Source organism: Drosophila melanogaster, chromosome X (assembly GCF_000001215.4).
Source record: "Drosophila melanogaster chromosome X".
Taxonomy (NCBI): Eukaryota; Metazoa; Arthropoda; class Insecta; order Diptera; family Drosophilidae; genus Drosophila; species Drosophila melanogaster.
The window spans coordinates 6,459,808-6,481,530 of NC_004354.4; the positions used below are offsets into that span (position 1 = coordinate 6,459,808).

The window sequence follows — 21,723 nt, forward strand, 5'->3', positions numbered from 1 at the left end:
GAGGAAAATAAAGAGTATATATAACTTGTATTGAGAGGCTGGGAGATACCCAGTACCCATTATCCATTACCCATACGCCCCGTGCGCCACGCCCAAGCGCAGCTTGTTTGCATGGCTAGCATGGCATGGGCCAGGGGATCAGCATCGGCTTCAGGTTCAGCATACGCTCTGCACTGAACAAAATACTATATTGTTTAAGGCAAATATTTATCCAAGACTAAGTAAGAGCGTCTACAACTTAAGTCATTTCTATCTATAAGGACGGGAGAAAATAATTACGCAAATTAAGAACGAAATTAGTGAGTAATTCCTTCATTCTTTGGCCAAGTGCAAAGTAAAGCTCCAGCAGCTTGTCATATAATCACCGAGCTGGGAGTGCGTGTGAATGTGTGTGTGTGTGTGTGTATAGGACGTAAGATAGCGATACCCTTGACAGTACTTAAAAAATGCGAATAAAAAATGAAGAGGAAGCTGGCAAGTTTACTTTTGTTTGCTCCGCCTTCGTCCTTTCAGCCACTTCACCTCCTTAGCAGCTCGAATCTGGCCGATTTTCCCTGCTGCGTTTCAGATTTTGTGCGGTTGCTTTTGGCGCTGGATGCGCTCCACCGAAAAATAAAATAAAATCTAAAAGAAATATAAGTAAAATAAAAAGACCAGACCAGAGCAGAACAGAATATATGTAGACAAAGTTTCTACTTTCCTGGGCTGCTTTGCCTTTGCCTTTGCCAAATTGTCTTAATAGATTTATGGGCGTACGCAAAATGGCTGCACTTGGCCCGACCGGAAGTGGCCAAAAAAAAAAAAAGGAGATAGAAGAACGAAGAAAGCGGAAAGGAGAGAAAGAGAGAGAGAGAGAGAGAGAGAGAGCAGCAAGGACTTTTAATTTGGTTGCGCAAGACTTGGCTTTCGCCGCTTCACCCCTTCCTTTTGCACCCATTAGTTGGGCTTGAAGCGATATTAGCTGCGGGTTAATGGTACTCCAATTGGGAGCACCAATTTCTGGGACACAATTCCCCACGGGAAGCCCCAAATCAACTGACCAGAGCGGTTTCCGCTTACCTTGTATCTCACTCTCTCACTCTCTCACTTCTCTATCTCTTTCTCCACCTCTCATTCAACTAACAAATTGTGCTTTAATCTCTTGCCACCGATCGAAAAACTTATGCTCGCCCAGGTATCTGCCTTTTTATCAACTAACTAACTTGTGGGACATTTATGCACTAACTTTAATCGTCATAATCCCCAGTCAGGGTTAACTTACCGACGACGATGGAATTTTGTTGATGTTTGTCTTGCAGCCCCATTTTGCAGCTCCATCAAGAGTTTAGCCGGTTACTTGGCTCTATTTTACGGCGGTCCCCTTCGGTTGCCACGCCGCAAAGTTGCAAAGCCAGAATCCCGCAGCCGTATCCGTAGTATTCCAAGGATTCCAAGGACTGCAAAGATCCCAAGGAGCAGTAGGAGTACCAGCCGCATCCTTTTGGCCAAATGCCGTGTGTTGTCTGACGTTTTGCTAACGACTTTTCAATGGCTGCTGCTGGGCCAAGGCATAAGTTTTGCGGTTCCCGAACGCTTCTTCGTTCACCCCTCGCCCACATTCTTGGTCCTTGGTCCTTTCTAGTGTGTGGTATGCGTGTGTGTGTATGTGTGTGTATGTGTGTGTATGTATGTGTGTGTGTGTGAGGACAGTCTGTTCCAAATAAACAGTTTGCTCCGACTCCTCCTTTGGGTTATTGGCTTGGCTTGGCCTGGCAGCAGCTGTTTGAGGCTCTGCAAACATCTGCACGGCGAGAAAAAACATCGTCTCAAAGGAGCGGCAATTGGGACTAAATCCCTAACCAACGCTTATTTTATTTTTGAGATATTCAAGTGAGTAAATCAAAGCCAGTTAGTCATTTGAAATACACCTACGCGTACACGAACAACTTAATTTTGAAACCATCGCATGATGTTATTCTGTTATCCTTCAATTGGCAACTTAATTGCATACTTCCAGACACCTTGGCATGGCATTTGAGAATCTCGAGACAGACTTAAAGAGCATCCTTCCATGCATCAAATGCCATCTCTTTTAATCTCCGTTGGCTTTAAAGCTTTCCAGCTGCAGAATACTAAGCACTTTGGATTTAAAGACGAACCACTCGAGTTTTTTTTGCCTTAGTGTAGGCAGTGTGTGTGTGTGTGTTTTTTGCCTTTCCATAAAGCTGAGGAACTGCTACAGTTGTAAAAAGAAATTAGTTGCCACCGCTTGCGGGTTTATCCTAGAGATGGTCCGCCCATCGAAGGCGGTCGTTCTACACACACACACACACACACACACACATCGCTGCGATCGCAGACATCGCCAGATGCGAGTTGTTGTAATTGACTCAGACAATATGCTGCCGGAATAATGGGGAAATGTGTGTGTGTGTTTTTCAGGCGCATTTTCAGGGGCACTTGAAAACCGCAGAGCCGACACAACGTAACCGTTAATGGGCCAGGCATATCTCTTGCTTGTAAGTATATCATATCGCAATCGGGACGAAATGGTATGGGAACAGAATGGAATGGGCCAACGGGGCGGATGGTTGCGTTGAAAATGAGTTAATAAAATGCGTATGCGTAATCAAATTATATGTCAAGTGTGTTGACAACGTAGCAGTCAACGTTAATGGCAACGCATTGCCAAGAAGATGGAGACCATCATCAGCATCATCACCCAACCATCCAGGATCCGAGCATCCAAACAACCAAACATCCCAACAACCCAACAACCCAACCATCCAGTTTGCTCATCCTCATTCTTGTCAGTGAGTCGTCACATACAGGGCCCACTGGCTTCCTTCCTTTGCCAAATGCGATTTTAATGACTCGAACAAAGGAGAACATTTAAGCGAAATTTATTACTTGGCTGTAAGCGTCCGTGTGTGTGTGTGTGTGTGTTTTTGCTCCATCTAAGTTATATCCAAGGACTGCACTTGCTACCAAGAATCTGAATCCACTTCGATCCAAGAAGTGCATACATTTCACCGACTGATCCCACTTCACCTGGTCGAATTAGTCTGCTCTGGCAGCTCTCGCAATCGCATTTGCCATTTGACGAAATTAATTTAATGCCCTGCCATCTGTGTAAATTGAGGTAATTCGGTGATGTTACACAAACATTCGGATGTAACGAGCAGATGGCTATGCGTACAAACAATGCAAGTACAGTGCAGTTCGCCACAATAAAGGCCATTGAACACACCAAAACCACCAAACTTTGAGTAAACACTTGTTATACATTGGATATTAATCTATATAGGATAGGTGATTTATCCATGTTCGTTTGAACTTATAGCCATGGAACGCAACGTTGAAATGTGTATGCATTGGCTTGATAATTTCAAGAGACGAGTCGAGTACATTACACATCATTTGATGGGCTAATGCTTTTCCACTTGACATTTCGTCTATAGGTTCGACAAACACTCGAGCGAAGAATCCATTGGGGGAAATGCTGGGGTAAATGCGATGACCGGATATGGAGATATTTGTCAGAAGTAAATTAAATTGATGTGGCAAAAAGCCGGAATCTGAACTCTGGGCTCTCGTACATCCACAGATAGAGAGCCATTCGGTTGAACACCTGGATGCGACTCTTGATTAAGTGAAATTTCATTCCAGAGTTGTCATAAAATGCACACGCACAGCGAAAATGGCCACAAAGATACAGATACACAGATACAGATACAAAAACAGCTATAGCTACAGATACAGATACAGATACAGGCAGAAACGCAAATTGATTGCGAAGCTGTTTGCTATAAATTATTAACACTAATTAAATGATTAAATAATTCACAATTCACAAAAAAAAGAGAGAAAGCGACCGGAAGGGAGGCCTGTTTTTTTTTTTTTTATTTGTCAGACTATCGCACTCGCACTCGCCCGTTTTTATCTTTATCAATTAACGCGCAAATTGATTCTGCGCATTTCATTTAAATTTAAGATATTCACATTCCACTCCCTCTCTCTCTCTCTCGTTTCTGCCGCTCCAATAAATTCGCTGTTTCTTTTTGATGATTTTGGTAATGCATCCTCACGTTACGGTTTCAGTTTCAGTTTTCAACAAGCCTGTCCGAAAAAGGCATGCCATAAATAGGTTCATTAATTGAACCGAAAAGGAAATAATGCTCATGGACACAACTCTTGGAATTTCGAATAGTTTGACCTTAATTTCGATTATATGTTACTTAATCGCATTACTGATTTGCATTGACTTACCGAATCTTGCGGATGCATCTGAACGTATCAAATGCGGGCAGGGCATTCCAAATGCGAAGATAATTGTGTTATTTATTAGCCCTGATCGTTCAAACCTGAAATCAGACGAAATAAAATGTAATCAAAAAAAAAAGAAAATGATAAAATGAAAAGAACACAACAAATTCCAGCACTGAAGCCAACTAAATATTGAAATAAATCCTTGTCTAATATTTAAAGAAATAAAAATAGATCCCATTAAGATGCGGTCTCTTGTTGACAATCTGCAAATATATCACCTAAAAGAACACACACACACGCACGCACACACACACACACACACATATCCCCTTCCAGACTTTTGGCATTTGTTAATGTGAGCCGCAAGTGAAAAAACAAACAGAGAGTTGTTGATTTTTGACTAAATTGTTCATGATGTATTTATTCTTCTCTTTTCTTTTGGTTGGGCTTGTATATATATGTATATATATAGAGAGATGTTTGTATACATATATATATATATATATATGTATGATGCGAACTGCGGTATTTCTTATTGGTATTTGCCTTTCTCAATGCTAGATTAGTTTCGTTTTGTGTACGGCTACATATCTATATGTATATGTATATGTATACGCATATGTATGTGTATCTAGTGGACTAGGAGTACATATGAATTAGAGTAATTAACCTTAACTGCCACTCGCAATGAGCCTATGCGGTTAGCCTAAAAGTTCAACTTACCGTGCTAGGAATTTGACAAAAAAAAAAGTATCGTTACATTTAGTTTACTTTATGGTATTAATTTGTCTGTGGTTGTGGCTCTGTCTGTCTGTCAGTGTGTGTGTGTGTGTGCGTGTGTGTGTCGAGTTTGTGTATGTATGTGTGTGAATGCGTGTTGAAGTGGACTTAATTTAATTACATTGGCTTAATTTCAATATTTGTTTTATCGCTCTTTTGTTATGCTATTACCGTTTGGCTGTTAGTTAGTTAGTTATTAACTACATAGACATCTATCTGAATCGGCTTTGGCTATGACCCAAGTTTGAGCTCTGCAATTAGTCTCTGCGGGGCCACAACCCATAAATTGAAAGTTGTCCAGCATGTTGTATTTTTAAAAAACTTCTTTATTTATATGTTATATTAATCTTCTTTTTGTTTTTTTTTTTTTTTTTTGGCTTGCTATGTGTTTTACGAGCGATGACTATCCTATCTGGTTTAATTTCACTATTTTAATTGAATGCCACAAATTGAATATGGCAAAAATTAACAAATGCAACCAGGCGGCCAGCCACGCCCATTCGGTGGGCGTTGGCGGTCGCTCAAATTGAATTTATTTTAAATGAATTGCCGCAAAGCAGCGAAAGCAACAACACAAAAAAAAAAAAAAAACGCTCTCAAATGAGCTCCGCTCGCTTGACAGCCCTCCAATTGGATGTCCTGTCAGTGGAAAACAGCAACACCAAACAGAAAACGGTCAGCAGAGAACAGGCAACTGAAAACAAGGCCAAAAACCAACAGAAACAAACAACAAATGGCCATTCACGCGCTCAATTACCTACAATCAAAATGCATTTAAAAAGTATTTAAACCTAATTGCCAGTGGGCGGTTTGGAAATTACGAGTTTTGCCAAAACGGATGGCAAAATGGCGGCTAAAAATACTCAAGCTAAATGACACCAAAGTTTTTGAATAAATCGCTGGTAATTCGTTGATCGCTTATACGTGGCATTTAGTCGGATTAAACAATCAGCTTAACAATCAATTTTGATAATACTTTCGATTCCCCGGTTCCCCATACACATTTATCTTACACTCATATACACACATAACACTTTGAATCTTATTCACTATGAGTACATTCAACAGTTCGATTGGTAAAAATGCGATTTTGCATTAAAAACATATTTGCTATTTTATTGGTTACATTTTTACATTTAACTTGGCACCGTTTCACAGTTTGTAAGACAGTGGGAAATGGGAAAATTACTTTACAGTACAGTACTACCCCATTTATTGTTAAAAAAAAAACAATGTTACTATATTTTCTAGAAAAGATTTCGATTTTACTTGGCACAGTTTAAATAACATTTGGCATTGCTGGAAATAAAACCATCAGCATTTTGCAAATAGAAAAAAAAATGCCTTCCGGAAATTTATACATATTTGCCCTGCGAAACAGCAAATAAAACTAATTGAAATTTTCCGACCAGAAACGGCGAAACAAAAAACGACAAAAAAAAAAAAATGAACTGAGAGAGCAGGAGCAACTAACTAACAAATCGCTTAAATAAACTTTGTCCTTTGGTATTTATACAATTTGTCATTTTCATTTGCATTTTGTTTGCTCTACTTGCCCGCCCCCTAATGCCACGCCCACGCACTATTTATTATTCATAGTGTGTGTGCGTGTTCATGTGTATGTGTGTGTGGTTGAGTGTATTTATTAATTCCTGGATCCGTGTTCCACGGTATTAACCGTAAAACGCCCTCACGCAGCATTCAATTATTTATGCATTTATCATTTAGAATTTTAATTTTAATTCACTCTCTCTCGTTCTGTCGCAAAAATGCGACTCAACTTTAGTTAGTTGCCTCCTTTGTGGTTTTTGTATGCTATATTTACACACATAACATTAAATATTTGCTCTATGTTTTATTTATACTTATGTATATGCTGAAAAAACACAATGAACTTCAAGTTGAGAGCAGTGGCCCTCAAAAGTAGGCAATGTTTTTTGTTCCACTCCCTTTTGCCTAGGAAAAGTTGGTTTCATACGCGTTTGTGTGTGTGTGCATTTACTTACAGTGTGTTGTTGTTGTTGTGTGTGTGTGTGTGTGTGTGCGTATGTGTGAGTGAGTGAGAATGTTCCTTTGATTTTCTAGACACGTATCACTTCACCTGGCGCCGGTCCAGCTTTTGGACACAGTGCATCATCGATGCTGTCACGCAATCGCATTGCTGCATCCACCTGGGCCGCCTCGTTCTGCGCTCCTGGTCACATGAATATATCGCCCACGGCTGGCGATTTTCGCGGAGTCGTCGGCACACCGTGTGGACAATGCGGTGGCGTTCCGGAGCCACCAGCTACTCCGCCAACTGCTCCACCGCCCACCGCCTGCTTTGACTCATCCTCAAAGGTCACCATCTTCTCGCTGCGCGGCTTTAGGGTGACAATCTGCAGTTGTGCCGGCGGCGGAGGCGGCTGCTGTTGCTGCTGCACAGTGGGCGCGGCCGAGCAGAGCAGCGTCTGTGGTGGACCCAACTGGAGGCCATGTGGCAGACCCATGCCCATGCCCATGTTCATGCCCATGCCACCCATATTCATGCCCATGCCGCCCATTCCACCACCACCACCAACCATATTGGGTGAGTATCGACGTGGTGGCGGCAGGGCGAGATCGCCCACTCCCGACAGATTGAACTCACTGATGCTACGCGGCACAAAGTACTCCAGATGATGCTCCGGTATGCCCGTCGATCTGCGGATGGGCGTATTCCGCTGGAAGGCCGATCCTCCGCCGGAATTGTTGGCCGCCTGCAGGTGACTCCTGCGCGGCAGCGAACTGTACTGCGTCAGCGTGTGGGCGGGTCCAAAGAACATGGTCTGGTGCTGGCCGAGATTGTTCTGCGGCTGCCCCAGAGCGCCGCCGGCCAGACCCACTCCCAATCCGACGCCCAGACTGGGATCCGCACTAGGTCTCTGTCAGGAGGGTTTCGGCGTAACTGCCACGGTGACTAGAGCCAGTTCCTCGGCCTTGGGCATCACGTGATCCTGAACGCTGAACCGGCGCAGCCACAGTACGATCTCCGTCTGGATGAGGCTGAAGCACATGGCCACCACGGCCATGCCAACCAGAATGTACGCGGAGGCCGTGTAGAGAGCCACTGCACCATTGGGCGCCATCTCACCGAATCCAATGGTTCCCAGCGAGGTGAAGCAAAAGTAGAGCGATTCCAGGACACTCCAGTTCTGCAATTTGTGAAACAGAATCGCACCACTGCTCACATAGCAGAGCAGCACACACACGCAGATGGAGATGGGAACACTGGGTGAGCCACGGCGATTGCCCGAGGATTTCTTGCCCTGCTGCACCTGCTGTTGCTGCGCCTGCTGCGCTTGCTGCGCCTGCTGTTGCTGCGCCTGTTGCGCTTGCTGCGCCTGCTGCTGCTGGTACACCGACGGAGGCAGGCCGTACTGATGCAGCTTCTGGTGGCCATAGTGCCCCTGGCCCTTATTCTTGTCCGTCTTTCGGCCGCCACCGCTTCCACCAGCGCCCGAGCCCACTCCACCGGAGGCGCCACCACCGGGACCGCCACCAGGTCCGCCCTTCACACGCTGGCGCCGAAACAGGCAGCGCATTCCCGCCGAGAGCGCTTCGCCCATGGCGGATAGGTAGAGCAGCACGATGGGAATCCCGAACAGGGCGTACACCAAGGCCGCCACTCGGCCCCACTGCGTTCGCGGTGAGATGCCGCCATAGCCTGGAAAAAAATCAAATAAACAATGAATTTGCAGTTGCAACACTTTACAACTAAGGATTATTATATATTTAGTCAAGAATGTAGCTCGATTTGATTTAATCATTGGGATTTTTTCTTATGTGTCTCTTGTGTTTGCCTTAAATGTTTAGCACAGAAGATAAGGCGATAAATAAGTTTCTTGTTTGGGCGCACAGTGAAATCTCGCTAAGTGGATCCGAGTTAACTGAGTTTAACTTTAGGTCAGTTCATTATCCTTTATCTAATTAGCAAGTCAGACCATACCATAGATAGTTGAGATACAGATACATATACAGATTAGCAGTGGCAGATAGAGTCGTTTGCTCAAACTGAAAAACTGAACCGAAAAAAGATTGGCATGTGTGGCATGTGCATGTGGCACAACAACCTTTTTCGGCCAGACTCCTTTTTGCCCATTTTCCATATTCAACCAACAACCGGCCCCACCGAACAAAGATACCCCTGGCTGGCCTCAAAAAGAGCCAAATAATAGAAAAAAACGTAACTTTTTCTGTCGGAGACACTTTGGCTTTGATGTTGTTTGCCCAGACCCGGTGATTTTGGTGCGCAACGGAGGGCATCGGTGGTGGGAATATTTGGTGATGGGGAATGGGAACGAGACTGGGTGCCAGTCTAGGAGCTAGACCAGGACCCAAATAAGGACCTGTGGTATGTCCCTCCTAGGCCTTCCTTCCTGTGGGCACGACCTAACCCAATAACTCTGTGCTTTTCTACCTCGGACTTTCGTTTCGCCCAGACTTTCGGCTCTGCAATGAACTTTTAATGTGGAAACTTTTATAATTGAGTAAAATTGTGCGTGTGTGAGTGTAGCCCGAGCGAGTGTGTGTGTGTGTGTGTGTGTTAGTCTCTGTATGTATTACATTTTATTACTGAAAAAAATAAAAAATCCAAACGACAATGGCACAAAAAAAAGCACGACAAAAATCGGAGTTGAAAAACACAGAAAATGCTTTTCCAGCCGTAATGTAAAAAATACTTTAAAATCCCAAGCACGTTTAAGTGCATGGCCGTAGGGAAGAGAACTGTTCGGAATGTTGGGACGTTGCATGTGTAGGCTTTTCCCGGGCAACCAACCAGCCCCATCCATTGCCCCACCTTTCCTCAGATCCACTCAGATCCTCTTGAGTTCCGTGTTTCACACGCTACGTAAAAGTTGTTGAAAATTATCATCGTCGCATGGCCATCGTTCATAAATGTGGGCGTTGCGGGCCACGCCCCCATTTGCCAACGACGACGGCAACGGTTGCTAAAAATTGTTAGTGAAAATTATAACATTTACAATATGGCGTTCATAAAATTGTATGTAGTTATAACTAACTAACTAACGACGCACACATGTCGACCAGGCTATAAAGCCCCTTTTCAACACCACACCCCCCCCCCTCGCCACACTTCAACTAACTGGAAGATTTCTCTAAAGGGTTAAGGGTGGTCACAATATAACCACCCAACGCTTTTCAGCCAGCAAAAACTGGCAATTATGCGTGGCAATTTTCGGGAAAAGTTTACCCCAAACTGCATGCCATATACACATTTAACCAGAGCGGGGGAGCTGTAACACGATTTCCATGTTTGGGGGATTGAAATCCGGGCCAAGAGATTGAGAATATGGACAGTGGTGGTATGATGGTATGATGGGTAGATGGGTAGATGAGAGGGTGGATAATGGCACAGTTGGCCAAGAACGGGTTAAGTGCACACGTCCGGTGGTCTGACATTGGTCAGTTGGTCAGTTTTTAGGGCCTTGTTCTTGGGCAAATTTAGCTATTATGGCATACGACTTTGGACAACTAACTGATTGGCCGCCACGTGGCATTCGTTAACGAAACTGTCGAGAGCCACAAATTTTTAACTGCCAAAGGGGTAAATTATTTCAATAAGTGTCCGGCATAAAACGTGATCTGTAGACATATGTTTGTGGCACCTACGAGTGTTGCTCATCACAAATCTTAAATTTCATTATTATTTCAAGCTGTCTCTTTGTGCATTTGAATTCACTCCTTAAGTTGTTACATTTTATTTAAAAAAATCGTCACTGATTTATGAACTCAAGAGTAGAAAGTTGTGTCGTCCTCTTAAATTATATTTAACCAATACCTGACCACACCATATGTGTGTACCATATAGTGAATGTGGGTTGCTTAAATTGGTTTACTTTCGGTGGCTAGGCATGGCATTTGATTCCATTAGTGAAAGTTGAGTGCCGGTTGCCGACAAAAGGGCAATTTCATATAGGCGACTGGGTCAACGTGTGACGCCCTTCCCCGCTAGCAAAGGACCTCTTAAAACCAATACCACCACCCCCCGCCCCCAGCCCCTATGATTTTCGTTAAGGCCTTTTTTTGCCCCGCCCCGAAGCGACTACTGTAAAATCCAACCCAAAAGCCAGCGAGAAATATTTTACTACGGCAATTTTCGGGCATAAAGTAATTACAAAATACTCTCCATCATACACACATACACACTTACACGCACCCACACACACACACACACACACACACTTACACTGACAGAGTTGGTGTGGGTGTGGGCTTTGGGGGAGGTTGATGGGGGGTGGGGCGTAATGAATGGGGAGACGACAAGAACCTCTAATAGCTAAGAAATTAATTTTCACAAAAAGCTATTAAGAGAGTCACAAAAATTTCCAAATATAAAACCAAACAATACCCATCGGAGGAGGGGCTGAAGGGGGAATGGGTGGCTGGTGGTGGGTGAAACGTGGTCGACGGGTACAAAGTCGAAGGTTAGGTGGCCACCACCACTGGACTCGAGATCAAGCAGCAATGGCTGAGTGGGCAATGTGGATTCCTTCCCTTCCACATTCTCTGTCTCGTTTTAATTACAGATTACACGCAAAAAAAAAATGTTTTATACAGAGTACACTAATTGAATTTAATACAAACGAGAGAGAGAGTTCCCCCGCAAGCAGCATAGGTTCACCTGCTCCATCCAAGATCTTAAGTAGATGTTGTAGAAATTATACTTAATGCAAATATATACAGTAAAGCGACAACAAATTTATAAATACTAATAGCATTAAATATATATTAATGAATATTTTTATAACTGAAGTTATATTTTAAAATGGGAATTAACGTAAAACGAAGAGTTTTGCAAGGGGCATTTTTTTTTTTATTTTAGCATGCATAGATTAACAACAGAAATTTTGCTTTTCATTTTTCGAATCGTTTTTGATTTAGTCACGCTTGTCAGTCAAATTAACATCTTTCGAATTTTCAAAAGCAGCAGCAATCGTGTCAATAACTACTGCACCACATCCATTATTTATTTCCATCTGCGATTCCTCGACATCGTCTTCAATTTTCGGTCTTACAATTGAATTTTGTACAACATATTCTAATGCTCTCTGCACAGAACGTCGCATATTATAGATTTTTGTAGTTCTTCTCCTCTCTATTTCGGGACAGAACTCAAAATGCACACATCTAGATTTCGGAAATTCCAAAAAATGCGAACTAATAACGTCGCCGTGGAGCATGTTGCCTTCAAGTAACTGCTGCATCAAATCTGTCATTGAACGAGTGTCGCTTAAAAACTTTTGTTGCAGAGCTCTCTCTTGTCTGATATCGCGTATAATCATTGATGGTTCCGACAGTTTGTATTTCTTAGAACGGGAAAGCCAATTTGGCTTTAGTTTATGAGAACTTTTAAAGCTCATTCTCGCTTCGGAGTAGTCTGTCAACGGTATGAGCTTATGTATAATATTGGTCAATTTATTGTGTGTCCATACGTACCAAGAATCTTATTTTGCTTAAAATCAGCTACAAATTTTTTTTGTGATCGAACCTTACTTGCCGTACTATACGTGTTGACTGACTGACTGTCTATTTAGACTTGACACTTAACTCAACTGCCTTCTCCGTTCGACATGATTTTTGCATTTACAATATAAAATGACTAACTGTTTATTGTTGTTTATGCAAATTTTTTAAATTAAATTTTTTTAAATGCATCACAATTATAAAACATGAGAGAATATAGAATATAGAATATATAGTCGAGTAACGGGTATTAAAACTTTTCAAATTTACTGTAATTATAGGGTTACACCATAAATAGAGTGACCACATTAAGCACAAAGGACCATGCATATTGCTCAGTGTGACCAAACCATAGTAAAATGCAATGGAACCTTAATTTTCTTTAAATACATTCGAATGGCACAAAATGACAAATGTTTGCCTTTATGAAACGAACGAACGCATTTTCTCGGTGTGTGTGCGTCGGCAAGTTTTGAGTAATGAAATTACGAGAGAAAAACACACGCGCGCGCCCCTCCTCATCTTCGCAAATAGACAAATGTTCAATAAAGAAAGCAAATTGCGGACTATTTTTCGTGGGAAAGGGCAGCGAAGGAAATATCGGAATAATAATAATGATATGCAGGGCCATCCGGCAAGGGCGAAATGAAACAAAAACATGTCATTAAACGCCCCAAAAACATCATCATCAATGGCTGGCTGATGGCAAATGAAAATCGAAGGACAGAGGACAGAGAACAGTGGATGTAGGACGAAGGACTGAGGGACATTGGACAAACATGACAGCAAACATTTTTATGACATGGCAACTGGCGCTTGAAGAATTAATTAAAAATTAAATGGCCTATTAAAATTGTTATCGAGACGCCGCGACGCCGGCAGCGACGTCGATGCTGTCCATTTAACTGTTAAACAAATGCGAAATGTAAAATGCGGAGAGGGAAATGGAAACAAAAGCCAGCCAGCCGCAGACAAAATGTCCCTCCAACGGCATGCACTGCTATCAGATCCCTATATGTATATGCATGTATGTATGTATGTACATTTATGCTCCGCATATACATATGTATGTATATACATAGATGACCGTATCGTATATGCGCAAACATACGTATATGGACCATAAAACGTTGCATGCCTGACATCGCGAAGTGACGCCAACGATGCTTGAACATGTCAAAACATGCATAAAAATGCGAAAATTGGCCGAGGGGGCGTTGTGAAGTGAGGTTATAACTCGCGGAAAGAGACACAATGAGATATAGATGGAGCAAAAGAGACGGGTAATGGGGAAAAGAGAGCAAGAGGACAGAGGAAGTGGCTGCCATTCGCATTTTGTCACAATTCATATGGCAAAACTGTACTGTTCGCCATTGTTACCCGTCCATGAAATAAACTCATCGCGTATAGAACAGAACAGCAAAAACGAGAAAAAAAACCCAAAATTCCATAAATTTATTGATAGTTGAAAAGAAGCAACGCTTGCTTTTATAGAAAGCCCTTACTTTGATTAGTTCGTTCATCTAATGCAGTCTTAAAACGGATGTATTTGAAACAATGTAGTAACATATTATGAATGCTCGCTTAAATGGATACGAGACACTTTTTCCACTGATTTCTCGAACAGAAAACGTAGGTGTTTTAATTCGATCGAAATCTAATTATGCTTGGTAATGAAAACATTGTTTAAAACACCTTTTTAGTTGGTAATTAGTTTCGAAATTCTTTCTAATCGGATTATGACTGTGCGCATCAATTACAGCATTGCACTTAACATGTTCCGAAAACAAAATTGAACGACTTTCAATTACCCAACTAGAAGCAAACATTTTTTTTTTGCAAAATAATCTCATTATAGCAAAATAATGTAAATAGATAAAGCAACCAGACTGTTGTTAAGTGGAAACGACAGTTTCAATTAAGATAACATCTTTTTAATTTCAATGGTTTATTGTCAAACGCAATGACAATTAGTATGATAACTATATTAATTAAATTAATATATTATTTCGGTTTTGCAAATGCATCTCAAAAGTATATAACATCTAATATCGCAGCCATGAACTCTCTATCAATTTGCCTACAGCCCAGAACGCTCATCCAAAAAATAAATGTCAATTATGCCAGCAACAAACTTAAAACATTCAAATCCCGCTGACTGTTTACCAGTGTGCAACGATTTGTCAAGCACTTGACATAACGGATGCAACCCATCTCACATGCTTGTATAACGCTTTTTCTGTATGCCGAATACTCGAAGAAAATATGCATAAAATAAAAAATGCGAACTCAAGCCAATACCGGACCCACTGAGCAAGTAGGGGCGTGCATATTTTCCAGCTAACGCAGCAACATTTTCCCCCATTTCACAGTTTTTCTATTTTTTCTGCGATATCACTCCCCTCTTTAAGCAATCTGTTCTCCGTCTCAGCCCCGCTGACCCCCAGCTCTTTGTGGGACGCGGGGTCAGCGGGCGGTGAAGGGGCAAGGTCAAGGAGCATGGAGAGTGGCCACTCGAACGGCGACGGTGCCTCGAACACAAGCCCTGAAAAATGTGTTCCATACCCACTCACCAGCGTACCCAAATATGCTGAGCCATGGAGCATATGTACTATGTGCACACTGAGAATAAATGGGGACAGTTTGCATATGCACATATGAGTGTATGTATAATTTGTTGAGCGTAAGTACATGCTGTCTCATCCCACTGGCACACAAATTCGCAAACGATTTAAGGGTAAAATCACAATATTCCTCGAACAAACAGTTAGGCCAAAGTTTAGGCAGCATGGTCACACTGTGCCGTTGCCCAAAATATCCTAAAGTATCGAAGAGACAATGGCGCTAGCATGTTCACACTGCGGTTTCCTCCTTTATGGGCGGGCTTTTCTTTCTTCGCGTGTAATTTTGTAAGAAATCCGCGCGTTTGTTGTGCTACCCTCTCGCTTGGCCTGACTTTTTGATTTTATGACATTATTAAGCATTGATAGGCGACATTTACACACAGAAATGAGAGCTACGCTTGATTGGACCATGTTCTCCGGTGCGAGGGTGGTGTGCGCGTGTGTGTGTTTCCGGATCCGGCATTAAAAGGCAAAATCCCCAAGAGAGCCACAGAGACAAAGAGCCATTGATGGGGCCTTGTGAGCTGTGTGAGCGAGCGCGTGTCTTGCTCTCAGTCTACAGGCTTTAAAAAGAATGCCCCATCCTCCATATTGCCGCGCTTATATTTTCAATTTTCCACTATCGCTTTCAACTCTTTCTCATCCAGTTTCCTTTTTTTCTTCTCCTTTAATATCTATTTGGCTAGATTTTTCCCACTGGCGAGATTGATTGCCTGCAGTAAGCGTTTGCAAGAGATGAAAAACTAGCCGAAAAACTGAGCGAAACGGGTGCATTTCAACGGGGTGGTGGGCTTAAAAAAAAAAATTTCCAAATATAAAACCAAACAATACCCATCGGAGGAGGGGCTGAAGGGGGAATGGGTGGCTGGTGGTGGGTGAAACGTGGTCGACGGGTACAAAGTCGAAGGTTAGGTGGCCACCACCACTGGACTCGAGGTCAAGCAGCAATGGCTGAGTGGGCAATGTGGATTCCTTCCCTTCCACATTCTCTGTCTCGTTTTAATTACAGATTACACGCAAAAAAAAAATGTTTTATACAGAGTACACTAATTGAATTTAATACAAACGAGAGAGAGAGTTCCCCCGCAAGCAGCATAGGTTCACCTGCTCCATCCAAGATCTTAAGTAGATGTTGTAGAAATTATACTTAATGCAAATATATACAGTAAAGCGACAACAAATTTATAAATACTAATAGCATTAAATATATATTAATGAATATTTTTATAACTGAAGTTATATTTTAAAATGGGAATTAACGTAAAACGAAGAGTTTTGCAAGGGGCATTTTTTTTTTTATTTTAGCATGCATAGATTAACAACAGAAATTTTGCTTTTCATTTTTCGAATCGTTTTTGATTTAGTCACGCTTGTCAGTCAAATTAACATCTTTCGAATTTTCAAAAGCAGCAGCAATCGTGTCAATAACTACTGCACCACATCCATTATTTATTTCCATCTGCGATTCCTCGACATCGTCTTCAATTTTCGGTCTTACAATTGAATTTTGTACAATATATTCTAATGCTCTCTGCACAGAACGTCGCATATTATAGATTTTTGTAGTTCTTCTCCTCTCTATTTCGGGACAGAACTCAAAATGCACACATCTAGATTTCGGAAATTCCAAAAAATGCGAACTAATAACGTCGCCGTGGAGTATGTTGCCATTAAGTAACTGCTGCATCAAATCTGTCATTGAACGAGTGTCGCTTAAAAACTTTTGTTGCAGAGCTCTCTCTTGTCTGATATCGCGTATAATCATTGATGGGTCCGACAGTTTGTATTTCTTAGAACGGGAAAGCCAATTTGGCTTTAGTTTATGAGAACTTTTAAAGCTCATTCTCGCTTCGGAGTAGTCTGTCAACGGTATGAGCTTATGTATAATATTGGTCAATTTATTGTGTGTCCATACGTACCAAGAATCTTATTTTGCTTAAAATCAGCTACAAATTTTTTTTGTGATCGAACCTTACTTGCCGTACTATACGTGTTGACTGACTGACTGTCTATTTAGACTTGACACTTAACTCAACTGCCTTCTCCGTTCGACATGATTTTTGCATTTACAATATAAAATGACTAACTGTTTATTGTTGTTTATGCAAATTTTTCAAATTAAATTAAATTAAATTTTTTTTTTAATGCATTACAATTATAAAACATGAGAGAATATAGAATATAGATCTGTGTGTGTGCGTGCGTGTGGGAGCCACATAATATGGCCCATGCAAAGGCGTTTGTCACTTATTCGTGGAGCCATTCATTCGTTCATTCATTCGTTTATTCATTCATTCGCTCATTCATTTATTCGCTATTTTGTAGCTCACCACTTTGCTTACACTTTCCCAGCTGCTTTCTCCACTTTTCTTCGTCAGCGGAATGTTGACTTATCTGTGATTGCCTCACCGACATTGTTGTTCTTGTCGTTGTAGCTGTTGTCGCGTTTGGCATTATTTGTTTTATATTTGACACTGCCACACCCACACAACCTCCCGCCCACGCTCACAATGTCTGAGCCATAAAAATGAGCCTGTGAGTTGCAATAAAATAAAATAAACTGCCGCGCAATATATTTTTTCGTCCTTTCCCACCACAATCCAATCAGTGTTGTCAACATCTAGGCTGAACTAGTTCACAATTCCATCGTGTCAAAAAGAATCCTCGAGCTCGTATTTTGATTTCTGAACGATTTGCATTCAAATTTTTTTTTTTTAATTAAATTTTTTGCCATTTTTTGCAAATTTTGATGATGTTACCCCTTATCAAAAATGCAAAAATTTGCCCGAAAATTTATTTTTTTGAATCCGGTTAAAAGTGAGAGGGTTTGTTAGTATGGGTAATTAGCTGTAAAAAACTACTACATTTTTGACTTTACGACCATTTTTAGCCGAGTTATGATGAAAAAACCCATTGTAAATATCGAATTTCTGACAAAAGTCGTTTTTCTGATTTTCTGGCAATTCATAATTCGTATTTTTAGCCAAAACAAGAAAAATAATGGTCGGAATATGGAATGTCACACCTCATTGAGCTCGTATTTTGATTTCCAATCGATTGGTGTTCAAATCTCAGCAAGTATTTTTATAAATACTAATAGCATTAAATATATATTAATGAATATTTTTATAACTGAAGTTATATTTTAAAATGGGAATTAACGTAAAACGAAGAGTTTTGCAGGGGGCATTTTTTTTTTATTTTAGCATGCATAGATTAACAACAGAAATTTTGTTTTTCATTTTTCGAATCGTTTTTGATTTAGTCACGCTTGTCAGTCAAATTAACATCTTTCGAATTTTCAAAAGCAGCAGCAATCGTGTCAATAACTACTGCACCACATCCATTATTTATTTCCATCTGCGATTCCTCGACATCGTCTTCAATTTTCGGTCTTACAATTGAATTTTGTACAACATATTCTAATGCTCTCTGCACAGAACGTCGCATATTATAGATTTTTGTAGTTCTTCTCCTCTCTATTTCGGGACAGAACTCAAAATGCACACATCTAGATTTCGGAATTTCCAAAAAATGCGAACTAATAACGTCGCCGTGGAGCATGTTGCCATTAAGTAACTGCTGCATCAAATCTGTCATTGAACGAGTGTCGCTTAAAAACTTTTGTTGCAGAGCTCTCTCTTGTCTGATATCGCGTATAATCTTTGATAGTTCCGACAGTTTGTATTTCTTAGAACGGGAAAACCAATTTGGCTTTGGTTTATGAGAACTTTTAAAGATCATTCTCGCTTCGGAGTAGTCTGTCAACGGTATGAGCTTATGTATAATATTGGTCAATTTATTGTGTGTCCATACGTACCAAGAATCTTATTTTGCTTAAAATCAGCTACAAATTTTTTTTGTGATCGAACCTTACTTGCCGTACTATACGTGTTGACTGACTGACTGTCTATTTAGACTTGACACTTAACTCAACTGCCTTCTCCGTTCGACATGATTTTTGCATTTACAATATAAAATGACTAACTGTTTATTGTTGTTTATGCAAATTTTTCAAATTAAATTAAATTAAATTTTTTAATTAAATTTTTTGCCATTTTTTGCAAATTTTGATGATGTTACCCCTTATCAAAAATGCGAAAATTTGCCCAAAAATAATTTTTGTTTAATCCAGTTAAAAGTGATAGGGTTTGTTAGTATGGGTAATTAGCTGTAAAAAACTACTACATTTTGGACTTTATGACCATTTTTAGCCGAGTTATGATGAAAAAACCCATTGTAAATATCGAATTTCTGACAAAAGTCGTTTTTTTATATCAAAAAATTGATTTATCTTAATCATTTGAAATAGGTGATAGCGTTCGTTAGCATGCGTTGTAAGCTGCACAAAACTGTCAACTTTTTAGCTGTAAGACCATTTTTAGCGAAGCTATGATGAAAAATACCACCGAAAATATGAATTTAGTTGCTTAAGTTGTTTTTCTGATTTTGTGTCCAAAATAATTGGTGTTTTTTTTTTTCAACCAGAACATCAAAAATAATGATCCAAATATGGAATGTAATACCTCGTCGAGCTCATAATGACATCATATTTTTTTGCAAATTATTAAAATTGTCAGTTATCTGACTTGCTTTCAACATAATTTTGCATAACAATGAAAAGTGATTCGAAAACCCTTAGGTATTATAATGCAGCCCCCTCAACCGAGTGATTATTAAGCTGCACAAACTAATTGGGCGCAGTAAGAAAGAAACTCTAGAAAATCCTACCAAATTAGTTTGCCCATTTTTGGCCAACACTGTTAACAGCACTGAGCCCATAGATTTTTCGGTGGCACGTGTGCCAAATGATTATAGTTGCCGACTCGGCCGGCGAAACACAATTCCGGGCATACAAATTATGTAATAATAATAATAATACAACAGAGGACGTGTCATCTATCATGGCGCAACGAGTGTATTTGCGGGTTGGTGAGGGGCCATTTTTCGTGTGAATATAATGCAGGGCAAGAGTATTTAATAAAGTTAATAGGGGCCAATAGAGCACAATGCTGGTCATGCAAATAGTTGCGGGTGCGGGGGTGCGGCGGGTGCACAAAATACAAATGGCGATTCAGTCGAACGGTTCTTTATCCGCATTGCACAGCCATTTGTAATTCAAAATGGCAACCGGAAGTGGCAGACGAAGCCATTACACGGATGGTAATAGTTTATGGTCTGGCAGCGTTGAAGGTCAATAGCGCGAAGAAGGTCAGAGTGGGTTGTGCATGGTGGTTTGGGGTTCTTTTCTTTATTCTTTTCTTTTTTTTGGCTTGTAGTTGCTTCCCTTTATTTGCCAGAGATTTATGCGGGCCAATCGAGTGTGTGTTCCATCCAGTTTGCATTCACTTATCGATTGCAAAAGACCGAGGAGAAAGGGAGCACTGTGATTGCCATTTTCCAGGATGTGTGTATAGAATGGTATGTATGGCTCCTTCTTTGACCAACCGCTGTTCATATCCGTGCGCTTCCGACTCAATTAAGTGCTGCAAAAAGTTCTCATTCTGCACCGGCGACAAATCCAATTAACAATAAAGCGCCGCCCTAATGACATGCCACGCCCCAGAATAACAGCAACAAAAAAGTAGCAACTTTTCCGCAGTTAGTTGGCTAAAAGTGGATTCTGCGGTGGCTCACTGCAGTTGGCCAAATTGAATCGCAGCTGTCAGAAAATTGCATTCGGTGTAGTATGTGTGTGAATGCGTGTGTTTCGAAAACAAAACACAAACATGCATACATACATACATACATACATACATACATACAATAACCAGCATATAAATCACAACTCAATGGAGTGTGTGCGGTGGTATTTATTGGTTCCATGTTTTATATTTATGAGTGCAAGTGTTAATTTTATTACCGCAGAACGGGGCGTATACATGATATTAATTATTCCCGGCAATAGACAATGAACGACTGGATTGTGTCAACCGATAAGGCGACTAGATAGGCACATTTCGAAAATCGCTGGATATGCAAATAGATCGACATAAATTTGGAGTTGTAAGTGTCGTATATCAACGGATAAGATTTTGAGCACGCCATTAGCCCACAAAAGTAGGCAATGAAATTAGTTTTACGAGCTAAGCACACACATGCATACAGAACAACCATAACCACAAGAATTTCGGCCAATTTTCGGTGGATTTTAATTGAAGGACATCCGGTGGAGACAGGTGGGCCATTGCGCACAAACAAAAATACCGCAATGGCTATAATCAAGTTCCTAAATATTCGTATACCGCACATTTAGCATCCATAACAGACATTCAAGTGGTATGTAAGCCCGGGCCAAATATCTTCATTATTGAATAATGAGCCAAGTGTCTCTGGCAGAGCTTTAACAGATAATCGATGGGAATTTTGCATAATGGTCTTATCTCTGCCGACTTAATCTCATGACGATCGTTTTGTCGTACGCCCCCAGTCGCAAAACCCCAATTCCCCGGGCAAAAACTTTTTGGCCCCACTCCAAGGTGACTTGATGGTCTGGCTGGGATTTTCAGATTTTCAGATTTACCGATTTCGAGACTTTCACATTTATGCGCCCACGTCCCCCATC

General features: G+C 41.0%; 4 protein-coding genes across 7 annotated transcripts in view; all 4 read right to left on the bottom strand.

Annotated features, from left to right (window-relative positions):
• The window catches only part of CG42340 (uncharacterized protein), a 101,201-nt gene that overhangs the window by 36,685 nt on the left and 42,793 nt on the right, over nt 1-21,723 (bottom strand). For 2 of the 4 annotated variants that reach the window (NM_001382086.1, NM_132093.3), the window contains exon 7: nt 5,404-8,713. In NM_001382086.1, the coding sequence (NP_001368973.1) occupies nt 7,110-8,713 (1,604 nt within the window). In that variant the 3' untranslated portion in view covers nt 5,404-7,109. Of the gene's footprint in view, nt 1-4,248; nt 4,344-4,763; nt 8,714-21,723 lie in introns of those variants that run through there. The other 2 variants (NM_001272346.1, NM_001144693.2) reach the window with 2 other exon arrangements.
• Nucleotides 11,866-12,571, bottom strand: CG33667 (uncharacterized protein). Its single transcript, NM_001031874.3, has 2 exons — nt 12,508-12,571; nt 11,866-12,448 (listed from the first exon to the last, which is right to left on the bottom strand). Exon 2 carries the CDS (start codon nt 12,429-12,431, stop codon nt 11,949-11,951), a length of 483 nt encoding a protein of 160 aa, NP_001027045.2. The 5' UTR covers nt 12,432-12,448; nt 12,508-12,571; the 3' UTR covers nt 11,866-11,948.
• On the bottom strand, nt 16,436-17,160 carry CG33666 (uncharacterized protein). The gene is made up of 2 exons (NM_001031875.4): nt 17,078-17,160; nt 16,436-17,018 (listed from the first exon to the last, which is right to left on the bottom strand). The coding sequence occupies exon 2, from the start codon at nt 16,999-17,001 to the stop codon at nt 16,519-16,521; it is 483 nt and encodes a 160-aa protein (NP_001027046.2). The 5' UTR covers nt 17,002-17,018; nt 17,078-17,160; the 3' UTR covers nt 16,436-16,518.
• On the bottom strand, nt 18,331-19,042 carry CG33665 (uncharacterized protein). The gene is made up of 2 exons (NM_001031876.3): nt 18,979-19,042; nt 18,331-18,919 (listed from the first exon to the last, which is right to left on the bottom strand). Exon 2 carries the CDS (start codon nt 18,900-18,902, stop codon nt 18,420-18,422), a length of 483 nt encoding a protein of 160 aa, NP_001027047.2. The 5' UTR covers nt 18,903-18,919; nt 18,979-19,042; the 3' UTR covers nt 18,331-18,419.